The following is a 14344-nucleotide window of genomic DNA, read 5'->3' on the forward strand; positions in this document are numbered from 1 at the left end:
CTTTTGGGAGAATCATGGAATGCGTTCCTTTTCTTCTAATGAAATTTTGAAATATATTTTCCTTGGTTTCTTTTATTCTTTCTCTGGGATCTTCGGAAACAGAAGTATTGTTAACTTCATTTTGCTTATGCATTGGAATATTTTCTTCACATATATTTTTTATATTTTGTGTATTTTCTGGAGTCTTACGATTTTCATTTATTGGGGGATGACTCTGTTGATAATTTGTCCTTAAGGAGTGATATTCTTGGTAAGGGATACACAAAAAGATGTGATCTTTTGGGGTCTCTGTGCTATTCTCAAAATTTGTTTCCGCATTTGCTTTATGGTCACTGATACGATTATAAGCTATGTCAGCATCAACATAAATTTTGCTTGCGTTAACATTATTGTCAATGTTGCGTTCAGCAAGGTCGCTGCATTTTTGTTTTGAATTTTGATCGGTGCTATTGTTGTGTATTAAATTCGCAACATTTGCATTTCTTTCTTTGTTAAATTTGGGGAAATTATGCCCTAATTCCATTTCCATTTTAATATTTTGAGAAGAAATTGCGAATGGAACCATTAAATTCATTGACTTAAGCAATATTTTTCTGTCTTTCACGAAAATTACGGCATCAAGTATGCTTAAAAGGTCATGGCCTAGTATTCCATCGAATGGGAACTGACTATTCGTAAGTACATTTAATTTAGCTGAAAAATCTGTTCTATCTGGGATGAATCGTATAAGGGTGACTACAGTGCCCAGCGTTTGCACCATCCCCTCATCTGCAATGCCTTGGATACGAATGCTATTTTTAGTATACACCGTAGTATAATTGTGAAGGCAGTTACGTTTTATAAAAGAAAACTGTGATCCGGTGTCGACAAGAAATTTTAATTTGTAGGGAGACACAGATGCTGCTAAGTTACTGATATGAGGATCATATTCTGATATAACGGAATAGCTTGAAATTGTGGCTAGATAGTTTCGTTCAGCATCAGTGGTTACTTTTGAATAATTTTTAAGTTTTCTCTGAGGATTTTGTGACTGAGACATTTTAGAGAAATGATCTTCGCAATAGGACGTTTTGGTCTTTAGGCGATTTTCAGTGTAAGTGATTGCAGCATTAAGGTTATCAAAGGATCGTGATAGTACCAAGATCCTAGTTTCTGTGTGACGTATAGAGTTCGCAAAAGTCTCTATAGCCATTCGTGTGTTTGCCTTTTTCAAAGACAAAGGAAGAACTCCTTCAAGATGAGCAGAATATACAGTATTCAAGGTTTGTAAAGCACCTTGTACTCTGAATCCGAATTCTTTGATCGTTTCTTTAGGATGAAGTGACAATTTTTGTAAGGATGTTATCGCATCTTCTAAAGGAATTTCTGGATTAATGACAGATAGGAGCACGTTTTTAAATTCCGCGTATGTGCTGAAGGATTGATCTCTAATTTGAAAATATATGTCTGGACTTAATTTTAGTGTTAATAATCGTATATACTCCCTATCTCTACACCCATTCTCTGCACCGAAATAATCTTCATAGATTCCGTCACATAAAGAAAGGAATTGACTGGCTACTATGGGCTCACCTGTACACTTCGGTAAGATTTCATAAATATTCTGGAACGGGATCAGAGGTGTTGTTGCCATGTTGTTATGTTCTGGTGCGGGTAGTCGAGATTCTGGTGGCTGCATAAGTGTAGATATCTAGGTGATTGTGTCTATGGTGTACCGTGATGCTGATAATGCTGCTTGCTGATATTTGGTGTGTATCGTTGGTCTAGATCAAACAGGGTCAGGCAACGGTCTTTTTTTGAAATGGCGCTGTTTTCATGCGGTGAATGAGGACACTACATCAAGTCATTAATTTGAATGTACTGTTTTTACACTGTTAATTTTTCGGGACAAAGTGACAGCCAAATATGCTGAAAAATGAGTAAATTTCTGATGAAATTTACTTATTTGTACTTAGTTTTAAGTGATTTGATTAAAAAACGTACAAGTAGCGAGAGAAATAGTGAGAATGTAGAAAATAATAATTTTTTCATATTTTATCGGAAGACATTGGATTGTGAGGTTATGTGCCATTGTTTATATTTTGCCGCCCATGGTCAAATATATTATTTTGCTGCAATAATGTGATTTTTTAATGTTTGTTGCGTGAAATATTTAAAAAGAATATTGTCCAAAACTTCTATAATACCAGTTACATTTGTATTGTGTGAAAGTTTGGCTTGTGGTGACTCCGCCGGTCCCGAAAATTATTTCCTGCATCATATTCTGTATTTCCGGAGGACTAGAAGTTTTGGATACACAACTTTCTAGCTAATAAGCATTGTCAGGTAATTATAAGCTCTTTTCTGTATGCAGATATATCCCAAGAAGTTATATTTAAACTGAAAAATTTGTTTTTATTTGCAAGGTCCCATGGAAATCATCAATGATGTCATGCATATCTGCCGGAATATATTTGACTGTGTCTGAAAATTTTAATAGACGAAAAGAAATAATATTATTGATGAGTTGGTTGTGCTTGAATTGCCATGAGACTTCGTTGGACTGGAAATCAAAAGAAAAGGTGGAGATTACATAAAGATATGGTGTGCATTTTTCTGCAAATTCCTGGCAACAAAAAATGGAGATCTTTCCGTGAAAATGGGCTATAGCTACATCTGGTTCAAGAACGACCTGAATTGTAATAAGGTTGTGGGAGAGGAGATTAAGATACATTCAGCGCAAAATGTAATCCTTCTAGTCTTCCGGACAGAACGTGATCATGAGTTAGCAACTATGGAAGAATCTTGACGAAGAGATCGAATTGATGGCCAACTTTCCAGACTGGAAAAACAATTTTTGGACTCTTTAGGATCGAAGAAAATCAGATTTTTATGAATAATTATGCAACAGCCCTTTTCAATTCGTAAGCTAAGATATTTTTGATAAAAATGTAAAATTAACTCGGTGGATGTATCAGTCCGGAAAGTGTTAAGAGTTGTGGGAGGATCCAGGTATGAATTAATTTTTTTTTTTTGGGAATTCTGAAAGAACATCTTTGTGAGATCAATTTAGTGTGGCATATTTGATATAAATCAGCAAAAATATGATAAAAATAAATAGCATTAACTCCCATGCAAATTTTACCACAAGAAAATTTTAATTTTCATGGACTACTTATCATGCTTATCAATTTGCTAAAATTGAGCATTTTGTTTTTTCTTTTCTCTTGTGCATTTGTTCGACCTTGTTGGAAAATTTTCCGAGTATGGATTTATCCGAATTTTTTCAAGAAACGTACTATTTCAAGAAAAATGGGGGGGTGTGGGAGTGCAAACCCTGTGACCACAAAATAAAAATTAGAGGTAAGTATATCTATTTATTATAAAAGAGACAAAAAAGCTCTTGAAAGAAAAAGAGCAAAAGCTTCTCGTCATGGTCAATCTGAATGTCTCATCGACGCGGTGTAGGAATCCTTGTCCTGGTAGTTTTTATTGCACTCTTCCTGCTGCTATTCCTGGATCTCCTCGTCGTACTTGATAAAAATCTCTTGCAGGATATCTTTGTCTTGGCGGGAATTTTATCAAAATCTGATATTCTCCATCATTAGGCTCTTTTTTCCTCACACTACTTCTTTCTCTCAGTCTCCGCAGGAAGTTCCCTTTGATGGTCAGTCTGAAATTCCCATTTAAACGGTGTAGGAATCCTTGTCCTGGTAGTTTTTCTTGCACTCTTCCTGCTGCTATTCCTGGATCTCCTCGTCGTACTTGATAAAAATCTCTTGCAGGATATCTTTGTCTTGGCGGGAATTTTATCAAAATCTGATATTATCCATCATTAGGCTCTTTTTTCCTCCCACTACTTCTTTCTCTCAGTCTCCGCAGCAAGTTTCCTCTGATGGTCAGTCTGAAATTCCCATTTAAACGGTGTAGGAATCCTTGTCCTGGTAGTTTTTCTTGCACTCTTCCTGCTGCTATTCCTGGATCTCCTCGTCGTACTTGATAAAAATCTCTTGCAGGATATCTTTGTCTTGGCGGGAATTTTATCAAAATCTGATATTCTCCATCATTAGGCTCTTTTTTCCTCCCACTACTTCTTTCTCTCAGTCTCCGCAGGAAGTTCCCTCTGATGGTCAGTCTGAAATTCCCATTTAAACGGTGTAGGAATCCTTGTCCTGGTAGTTTTTCTTGCACTCTTCCTGCTGCTATTCCTGGATCTCCTCGTCGTACTTGATAAAAATCTCTTGCAGGATATCTTTGCCTTGGCGTGAATTTTATCAAAATCTGATATTCTCCATCATTAGGCTCTTTTTTCCTCCCACTACTTCTTTCTCTCAGTCTCCGCAGGAAGTTCCCTCTGATGGTCAGTCTGAAATTCCCATTTAAACGGTGTAGGAATCCTTGTCCTGGTAGTTTTTCTTGCACTCTTCCTGCTGCTATTCCTGGATCTCCTCGTCGTACTTGATAAAAATCTCTTGCAGGATATTTTTGTCTTGGCGGGAATTTTATCAAAATCTGATATTCTCCATCATTAGGCTCTTTTTTCCTCCCACTACTTCTTTCTCTCAGTCTCCGCAGGAAGTTCCCTCTGATGGTCAGTCTGAAATTCCCATTTAAACGGTGTAGGAATCCTTGTCCTGGTAGTTTTTCTTGCACTCTTCCTGCTGCTATTCCTGGATCAGCTATTTCAGGTCATCAGACCTATAACTTTGAACTTTAACAAAACGAATGATAAAATTCAAATAACTATTTATACTTAAATTATTTAAATTATTATTATCACTATGTTGTGTGTATTCAGATCAGGACCGCCACAGGCTGAAGAGGGACTGGAGGGAATGCCACGAAGCGACAGCCAATGAGGGAGCATCGTCGGGAACTTCCAGTGGCACAAAAAGGAAGGAGGTTGATCCAGTGGCGTTACTGACCTACCTTTGTGCGGCAGCAAAAATGTCGTTTTCTCACGTTGGAGCATGGATTGGGATATTTGCTGCATTGATGGAGGCTATGGGGGAGCATAAAATGGCTTCATGGATGAAAGCATTACCGGTTTCGCGATACACGGTGGCTCGAAAAGTTGAGGAGGCTGGGCAGCACATAGAAGGAGATTTAATTAAAAAAATCAGTGAGTCCACCCATATCTCCTTGTGTATCGACGAAAGCACTGACCGGACTGACGCCAGCCACCTACTGATGTTTGTCAGGGGGGTCCTCCCAGATTGGTCCGTGTTTGAGCAAATGTTTGACTTAAAACAGCTCATCACGACCACTGGGAGGGATATTTTAACAGCCATTCAGGAGGCATTGACCACTGTCGGAGGTGAGGGGGTGCTGGAGCAAAAATTGGCTGCTATAACAACGGATGGAGCACCCGCCATGACAGGCTCCATCAAGGGCTTCTGGGGCCGCATGGCAAACAATATGCCTCACGTAAAGTTTTACCACTGCATTATACATGAGCAGGTTCTTTGCGTGAAGGCGGCCCTCTCCCTCCATGACACCGTTAATAAGGTTGTTAAAATAATAAACAGGCTAAGAAGTGGCAAATATGCCCAAACACATCGGCAATTACGGGAATTCCTGAAGGACGTCGGAGCACAATTCCCGGACTTGAAGATGTTTACGGAAGTCCGGTGGCTGTCTAAGGGGCAGGCACTTTACCGCTTCTTCAAGTTGCGTCGGGAGGTGCCCCTCTTTATGGAACGAATTCCGGTAAGTCATTACATTAATTTCTTTTATTTTATTATTCATCGAAAATTGAGCCATTTCAATGTTATCATTCATTATTAAATTGAAGTTTATTAAGTTTATTGAAAAAACACGAAATATAGGCTACAATCCTCTTACAATTGCGTGGCAGAGAAAAACAAAAGAAAAAAAAAGAAAAAAAAAGAATGTGAGGAAAAAATGTGTCAATACTAAATTTGAGGAAGAGATGATGAAGAAAGCAAAAATATTAGAGAAACCCAGTCTGGAAATGCCTTTGAATTCCCAAGCGAGAGTCACGAGCCTCACGGAGAAGTGCGTTGTATAAAGCAACTCCTTTAACAAAAAGAGTGCAGTAAAAAACACACAGATTATGCAGTTGATCAATAAAAAAAAGGGGTGGCAAAGCGTCCGAGGCTTTGCCAGCTGCTCGAATTCCCGAGAAAGAGCTTTGCCTTATATTCCTTTTGGCAAATTTTTCTGGTGCATATTAAATTATTGTCGAATTTAATTAGTCTATAAATCACCACAAACCATCTTGAAGTTGAAAATTGTTCAAGAAGAGGGTTTCAAAAAATGATTAACTTTTTAATTAATTAATTGAACAAATCGGGTGAAAATTAGGCCTATGACCTTAAATAATTTAAGATGGCGATTTTTCCGGTGAAAGGTGTCTAAGAACGACTAAATAAAAAACATATCCGAAAATCATTGAAATCGCTAGGACAATTTTTTTGCAATGTCAAAATAACATATTTTTGGAGGGGTTAGAATGCTAGGAGAATGCTGACTTGTGGGGGGGGGTCACCGAAGACCGGAAATCAATATGTCTTACCGTTTAGCAACCAGGACAGGATGGTGAGAATTTGAAAAAATATGGATTGTGAAAACAGCTCTCTCTTGGAGTTCGAGCAGTTAAAATATAAATAAGGAGTTTTCAAGAACATTCTTACCTATATTTTAGGATTGAATTTTATTTTAAAGCTTTTCTTTTAATTATTATTATCCAAATTTCCTGGATTTACTTTCAAGGATAAGGTTTATTAATCAGGTATATTTTTCTAGAAATATGAGTTGAAAAATAATTCAATTTAATTAAGCCAAATTACATTATGTGGAGTCTGTAGGGGAGACCGGGGTACCTATAGCCAGGGGTAGAAGTAGACAGTGGATTTTTCTCGTTTCCCTTAAAATGTACATTGAGCAAAGTATTTTTTAATGAAAGCAGGAACACATCCCCATATTCCCAGAAATATTTATATGTCTGATTCTGTTATCCTACAATTTAGAAGCATTTTTACAAAATGGGTATAAAATTGTAGTTTTGATGTTACAGTTTGTGGCTCAGTATTTGGTTTTCTAAGTTGTTAGTCAAAATCTCATACACAGTAAAAAAAATTTAAAATGATAATAGTTGGTTTGCTTTTTTACCACGATTATTCTTGTAAAGTTACTCAAATTATGTATTTGAACACAACGAGTAATCTGAAAATGTGTAATTTAAATTTCATGTAATCGTAAACTTTGTAATCAATTAAATGATGACATATTGTACTTTTTAAGTAATGTTCTATTGCTAATGCAAAAGTATAGAGAATACTGTAACGGAAGTGGATTTTTAACACCTCACGGTGTCAAATTTCACTTTCTTTTTTCACATTACGTCTTTTTTTCTTCGTACGGCCAAAATAAGCGAATAATTACACAGCTGTGTACATTTTTTTTTACAGATTTCATGTAACATTACACAGTTTTCAGACAAAATGTGTAGAAATTACATGAATGTGAACCAGTACACAGAATGACACGTTTAATGTAAAATTTACAATGAAAATCATGGTAAAGGAGCCAAAAATTTTTTACTGTGTAGTTTTACTTTGTTTCTGGTTTAATAAAGTTAATTAAGAGATATTTTTCACTTGGATAATAATTATCTCCTTTTTTATATAAGATGATAAACACTGAAACAGCCCTCGGGGCAAATGTAGACACTCTTCCGCGGCGGGATAAAAGTATTGATGATTTTTCACTTAAGACATGGATAATTGTTAAATGAAAAAGTACTATTAATATTCCAAGTAATATTGCAATTCGGATGAGCAATTTGTGAAATAGATTTTTTCAGGATGTTTGGATCAATTTCGCCACAATTACAAAAAAGTCATAAAAAAGTAGGCTAAAGCCTTTTTCTTTAGGTTTAAGTGACATATTTAGCATCACTGGGCTTCAGTGTATCAAGTGAAATAATATTTGATATCTCCAGTTTAAAATTTCGTCTGGAAAACTGGTGGAAATTAGTACCCCAAAAGTGGCTATATCTACCCAGGCCGGGGCACGTGTAGCCAATGTGTCATACTTTTTTCATTATCCTCTCTAGGAAAAGTCAAGGATTTTAGAGCTTTGACCTACACTGTTTTATACAGCCAATATCCTAATGCTACTTATGAAACATAAAAATATTAAACAAACCTTATCATTTTTTTCACAAATCGTGCGCGAAAAAAAGCCTCATTTGCTGGCTAAAAGTACCCCGGTCTCCCCTACATAGAGAAAGTTGAAAAGAACTTGTTTTAGAATTTAGGAACCAGGAAGAAATAATACGATAAGAGCGAAGCCTCCAAAATAATGATCACAACGTTGAAAATTATTTAATCTATTGGTAGAAATTATAAAAGGTGATCTTGACTTGTCGTCCCAACATGTAAATCAACAGTGAAATATATTCTTAAGCACTCTCAACGAACGTTTACATTTTAAGTGAAGGAATCATTTTAAGAGATGGCAAAGTGTCCCAGCTTTGCGGAATGCTCGAACTCACGAGATAGAGCTCACCGTTAATTAGTTTTTTTTGCATGATCTTTTGATATTACTAATCTACTAGAGATCAAATTAATTCATAAATCACAAAAGCATTTGAAAATCAAAAAATCGGTACTTAACCGATTCATTACCGATGAAGACTGATACAGCCGGATTATAAATTTCAATACCTTTCCAAAAAGTCCAAATTTAACCAAATCGGATGAAAAATGAGCCTTTCAAAGTGGTTGACCTTTGACCTTCAATGATTCAAAATGGGTCATAGGTACGTTTGGGCGAAATGTTCGCCTAGACTAGCTCTAAAACATATCCGAAAACAATTGAAAAAGCTTGGGCCAATTTTGAGAAAAATAAGAAAAAAAAAACATGGTTTTGGCGAGGATAGGGGGGGGCGTATTTGAAAAACGTCGAGAGATATTGTCTTTTATTGGGGGTCATCGAAGACTGGAAGTCGATATCTCTTACCGTTTAAGCTCCAGAACAGTGACAAGTTGAAATAAAAGACGATTAACTGCTCTCTCTTTGAGTTCGAGCAGTAAAAAGTGGCTTTAAGGTTCACACGGTGTAACCAAAGCACCCTACCCAGAAGAAGTAATAATGCAACAGGCAATAAAGGGTTAATTTGCATACGAAAACATACTGGATTTAGTAGAGAATGGTTTTTGGGATTCCTTTTGACACGTACCGAAAAAGCTTTATGTTTGGGAAAAAATTGTTTAATTTTAATAACTATTAGAGATCTTATAGTGTAATCGGTGCGAGTGTCAGAACATTTGAGGAAACCCCTGCTGAAATGACACCTGCGCAAACCATTAGTTTCAATATGTTTTTCTTTAAACTACATATCCAAAATTAAAAAAAAATAATGAGCAGTAATATGGTAATTTTAGGCAACTAAAAAAAAATAATCATAAAAATACAGATCTAATTTATTCAATTAACATGTAAGACGATTACAGGCAAACTGTTTATTATTTCTTGTGCAAAAATTTTATCTTAATTGGATTTGTTTTAAAATTCTAAGCTTATTTCTGATTCATTAAGCAACACGTATAAACATGGAATGGCTCAATGAAAACTCAATGAACATAAAAGAAAATGAGTGATATTAGCTGTTTTTCTTTTCTAGTACGATCAAAACGTCAAAGAAGATTTATGTGTTGGCACTAAATTCTGGGAGGAGGTGGCATTTCTGTGTGACATCACTAATCACATTAATCAACTCAACCTGCAGCTCCAGGTACATAGCAATATATAATCTACTTTGCGTCTTGCGAAAGAAATGGGCTAGAATCCCTAGCTCTTTCAAGTTAAGAGATCGGGAACTTAAGTTCTGCATTATCTGGAAAATAAAAAATGTCTACAGATTTGCAAATTGCAACTAAAACTAAATGATCAAGGATTTAGAATTAGGGCACTGGCATTCATTGAATGGGATTTGAAATTAAATTCCTGGGTATTTCTGTTTAAGAATTTTCCATTTTTCTGTGTGTAAAAAAAATTATACTTTTGATAGTTTTTTTTTTAAATTTAATTACGGAATAACGGAAAATATTGGCAGTGTCCTGGGCCTTTGGAATGCTCTAATTAACGAGATATATGTATGTAGCTCTCCGCAAAATATCTATTCGCAGACTTTTTGGGTTCATACATTTACAACCGATTAAAATGATTCATAAATAAATAAAACCACCCTCAGTTCAAAATCGAATGAAGTACATGGCACTTCCGCTATTTGCGGTCCATTTAGAAAATTTTTCACTAGATGACTTTCGGCCAAAATGTTTTTGAATTAATCTATGTAATGTTTGACATTTGTGAAAAATCTGAGTAAAATTCACAGAAATTTTAAATATAATAGTGTGGTTTTCTAAGAATTATAGGGTATATTATTGTACTAAGATAATATGTTTTTCATCAATATTATTCAATTTTTTCTCAAAACCACGAATTTTTTTACTGCTCGAATTTAAAGAGAGCAGTTATATAAGCATTTTTTTCAACTTCTCACCGTTCTGGAGCTTGAATGGTAAAAGGTATCAAGTTACGGTCTTCGGTGACCCCCAACAAAAAACAATATTTCCATACGTTTTTTCTTTTTTCCCTCACCACGCTCCATCCCCTCCAAAACCATATTTCATTTTTCAAAAATGGTTCCTACTTTTCCTTTATTTTTGTATGTTTTGGAGGTGGTCATTCAAAAGTAAAAGTTTAACCACTCTAAGGGGCCTATTAGGTGAGATTCCTAACAATCTCACCTACTATAATTCTAAGAAAATCTCATATCCTCCGATCAGCCCCAAACTTTGCCAAAATATCTTTGGGCACTTTCCAATCACGAATATATGGTCGTTGAAAAAAAGCTTTCCCGACCGGTCGCTCTTTGAAACTCAGTAGTTTCAGAACTAAAAAAGATATCGACTTGTGGTTTTCGTAAAATTGCAAATTAATGCATTTACCCCCCCCCCCCACCCCCCGCACCCCTCCTAGCATAATTTTGAATACCCCCATTTTTTGTTTTCTCAATAGCTCCGCGCCTATGGCATCGATCAAGCTGATATTTTAGTATGTTATAGCTTTCGAGCAATATCAAACTTAAGATCCCCTGACCCTCCCTGGCCCAAACTATAAAGGTCAACAAAAATTTCTTAAATTGGCTATAATACCGGCTCTAATTGTCAGAATTAAAAAAATAAGGCCATTTTGGAAAGCTCTCATGAAATGTCACTTCCTCTTCTAACTTCGGAAAGTCATAAAACAACCGCTAGGGGTGCTATTATTAAAAACGAAAAAAAGAACATTTTCTAATTTAAATAACTCAAAAACTCCATTGTGCATAATTCTCTAATTTTAGTATGCTGTAGCCGTTGATTATAACCTATCAAACAAAAAAATACTTAAGTCGATCGATAACCCCTGAGATGGGCTATAAAAGGTCAAAGTTCGAAAATTGACCGGCATATATCTCCGGTTCTAATGTTAATTATGACCTAAAATGTTAATGTTAATGTTAATTTTGACCTAAATTTTGGGTTTTCGGTTTCGTCTCGATGAGCACTTTCAGATAGAAGTTCAAAAAGGCACCACAGGAGGCGCTGTGACAGCACCAAAATTCATCAAAATTCAAATTCATTCTTCTCAAAAATTCCTATGTACAAGTTAATCAAATTTTAGAGTGTTGTAGTCCAGTCTAGGACGTTTCCAAAAAGTGGCGTGAGTGCGCTGTGGTTTACTATAGAATCGGAGACGGAGATATAAGGGGTGAAAGTTCACAAAATTCAAAAAATCATATCTCCCGTTCTATTTGACCGATTTTGATGAGTGAGCGCTTAAACGAAATATCTCACAAAATGCTACAACTTTCTAGAACATTTGAACTTCGTGGGGCCAACACCTGGGGCGACACAGTCGAAAAACCAATTTCAATATCACATAACCTCAATTATCTCGACTGTCGCTGAACCGATTTTGATGATTACTTCGACATAATTGTAGAGGACATTTGTCTCTACATTTCGTCCATACATCATTTTCCACTCAGACTACGCTATCACTCCGATTTTGCCGTTTAAGTGTGAAAAAATTGATTTTTCCCATAATAACGCTTTGAAATTACTCAGATGCCAATTTGACTGCCTCTACTCCACAAAGACACTTAAAATAGGGGTTTAAATGGAAAGTCCCGCAAAATACAACAATTCTTTGATATAGTTGAAGTTCAACAAATGACTACTTGGGGCACTCTGGATGAAAAAACGAGTTAAGAAACAAAAAACCTCGCTTATCTTGGCTTCTGAGTAATCGATGAGATCATGTTCTACGGCAAAATTATAGAGAACATTCTGGTCTACATTTCACCCATATAACACTTTTCTGTCAGTTCATCCAAATCCTTGATATTTTGGTTTAAATACAATAATTTCACGAATTTGATTCAAGATAACTGAATGGCGTCTCCCAACTTCAGCTCTAAATCGAATTTGCATGCACTCCGAGTTAGCTCATGTTAAGAATCTCACCTACATAAGCCGGTTAGGATTATCTGTCCTTTTCTAAAAAAAAACAGCTAAAATATAAAAAAACTAGATGTTTTTCAATGACCGAAAATCAAAAATAAACAAAATCAATGAAACGTCCTTCATCTAACCTTGAAAAGTTTTACAAAGTCTGATTTGTTGTATTTTTTACCTTAGCGGACGATAGAGTCAAAAACAGCACAAATTCTGGCAATAGCAATGAATGAGTATTGTCACTCTATTGAAAATTGAAAGAGACGTATTGCTATTTTATGTCTTCTAATATCAAGATGCTTCTACTTTAAAAAAAAGTGGAAATATAAAAATAATAATAATAAAAATCCATAAATACGGTATTTAAAAAATTCGGAATTTTTAAACTGAAATTATTACATAACAAATATCAGAACCATTTTCCCACTTTACGATTAGGTACAAATTGTACAAACATTAGAAAAATTAGATAGCCAGGACAAATTATTCTGTCTATGAATCACCTACAACTCGTTCGTCCTTAAAAGGTTAAAAATGTATTTAAATGTTCAACGAACTCAAAGCTTTTTTATTCTATTAATTTTGAGTGTAGTGCAAAAATGCATTTTTTTTTAGGGTTTCAACCACGATGTGTTCCATCATATTAAAAGACTTGATCAGTTTACCGAAAAATTGCAAAGTATGAGCCAAGAACTCCTCAACAACAATATCCATCAATTCCCGTGCTGCAAGGAACTAAGTTCTGGTGATTTCACACGCTTTGCTTCAGAAATACAGAATCTCCATGAAGAATTCCAAACAAGGTTTAAAAAATATGATGAGATTAGAAATGTGGCAGCAAAATATCCTGATTTTCCCGAATTGGTTCCGGAAGATAACAGTGAGGATTCTGAGATGTTGAGGAGATATCTCTGCACATTTCCCACAACATATAGATGTGAGCAGGGCTTCTCCATTTTAGGGCAAATTAAAACAAAACACCGCGGAAATCTCTCTCATCGCAGGTTGAAATTCCAATTGCTAATAGCCCTAACTCCTTCCGATGAAAGACTGTATAAAACGAATGGTAACAGTGAGCATAGTGAGGAGGAATTACAGCACGCCGAATCCTTGAGTGGCGAACATCACAATCAAGAAGACGACCAGGAGGAAGTCGAATGGCTCGATCCTGAACTACAATCGTTCATGGATTATCAGGAGGAAGAACCTCCAAATTTGATAGATTGCAGACCACCCAAGAAAAAATCGAAAAAATATCTCCATATGCAAGAAGAATAGATTGAATATTTAGATCCAGAATTATAAATTCAGGAGCTGATGGACACTTTGGAAAATGCCTGAATGAAATATGAAATTTTATCACAAATCCCTGAAGACTGCAGCCATTTGAAATATTTCCCGGATGAAAAAGCCTGCCCACAAAGACTGAAGCCTCCTCCTCACCATGCTCCAAAAAAATCAAACATGAAGCCCGATGATTACTGATTGAGGGATGACATTTGCGTCACAAATCCCCGAAGACTGCAGCCATATGAAATATTTCCCGGATGAAAAAGCCTGCCCACAAAGACTGAAGCCTCCTCCTGACCATGCTCCAAAAACAAAAAAAAAAAAAAAACATGAAGCCCGATGATTACTGATTGAGGGATGACATTTGCGTCACAAATCCCCGAAGACTGCAGCCATATGAAATATTTCCCGGATGAAAAAGCCTGCCCACAGAGACGGAAGCCTCCTCCTCACCATGCTCCAAAAAAATCAAACATGAAGCCCGATGATTACTGATTGAGGGATGACATTTGCGTCACAAATCCCCGAAGACTGCAGCCATA

At 36.0% G+C, this 14344-nt stretch overlaps 1 protein-coding gene and 1 long non-coding RNA gene across 2 annotated transcripts; both read left to right on the forward strand.

Annotated features, from left to right (window-relative positions):
• Positions 1-2095: 2095 nt before the first annotated feature.
• On the forward strand, positions 2096-3120 carry LOC129808629 (uncharacterized). Its single transcript, XR_008752432.1, has 2 exons — positions 2096-2325; positions 2406-3120. It is a non-coding gene; the product is annotated as an uncharacterized LOC129808629 (long non-coding RNA).
• A 2094-nt stretch (positions 3121-5214) lies between these two features.
• On the forward strand, positions 5215-13790 carry LOC129808474 (protein FAM200C-like). Its single transcript, XM_055858254.1, has 2 exons — positions 5215-5688; positions 13128-13790. Exons 1-2 carry the CDS (start codon positions 5215-5217, stop codon positions 13788-13790), a joined length of 1137 nt encoding a protein of 378 aa, XP_055714229.1.
• The last annotated feature ends 554 nt before the right edge of the window (positions 13791-14344 follow it).

This window comes from Phlebotomus papatasi, chromosome 4 (assembly GCF_024763615.1).
Source record: "Phlebotomus papatasi isolate M1 chromosome 4, Ppap_2.1, whole genome shotgun sequence".
Taxonomy (NCBI): Eukaryota; Metazoa; Arthropoda; class Insecta; order Diptera; family Psychodidae; genus Phlebotomus; species Phlebotomus papatasi.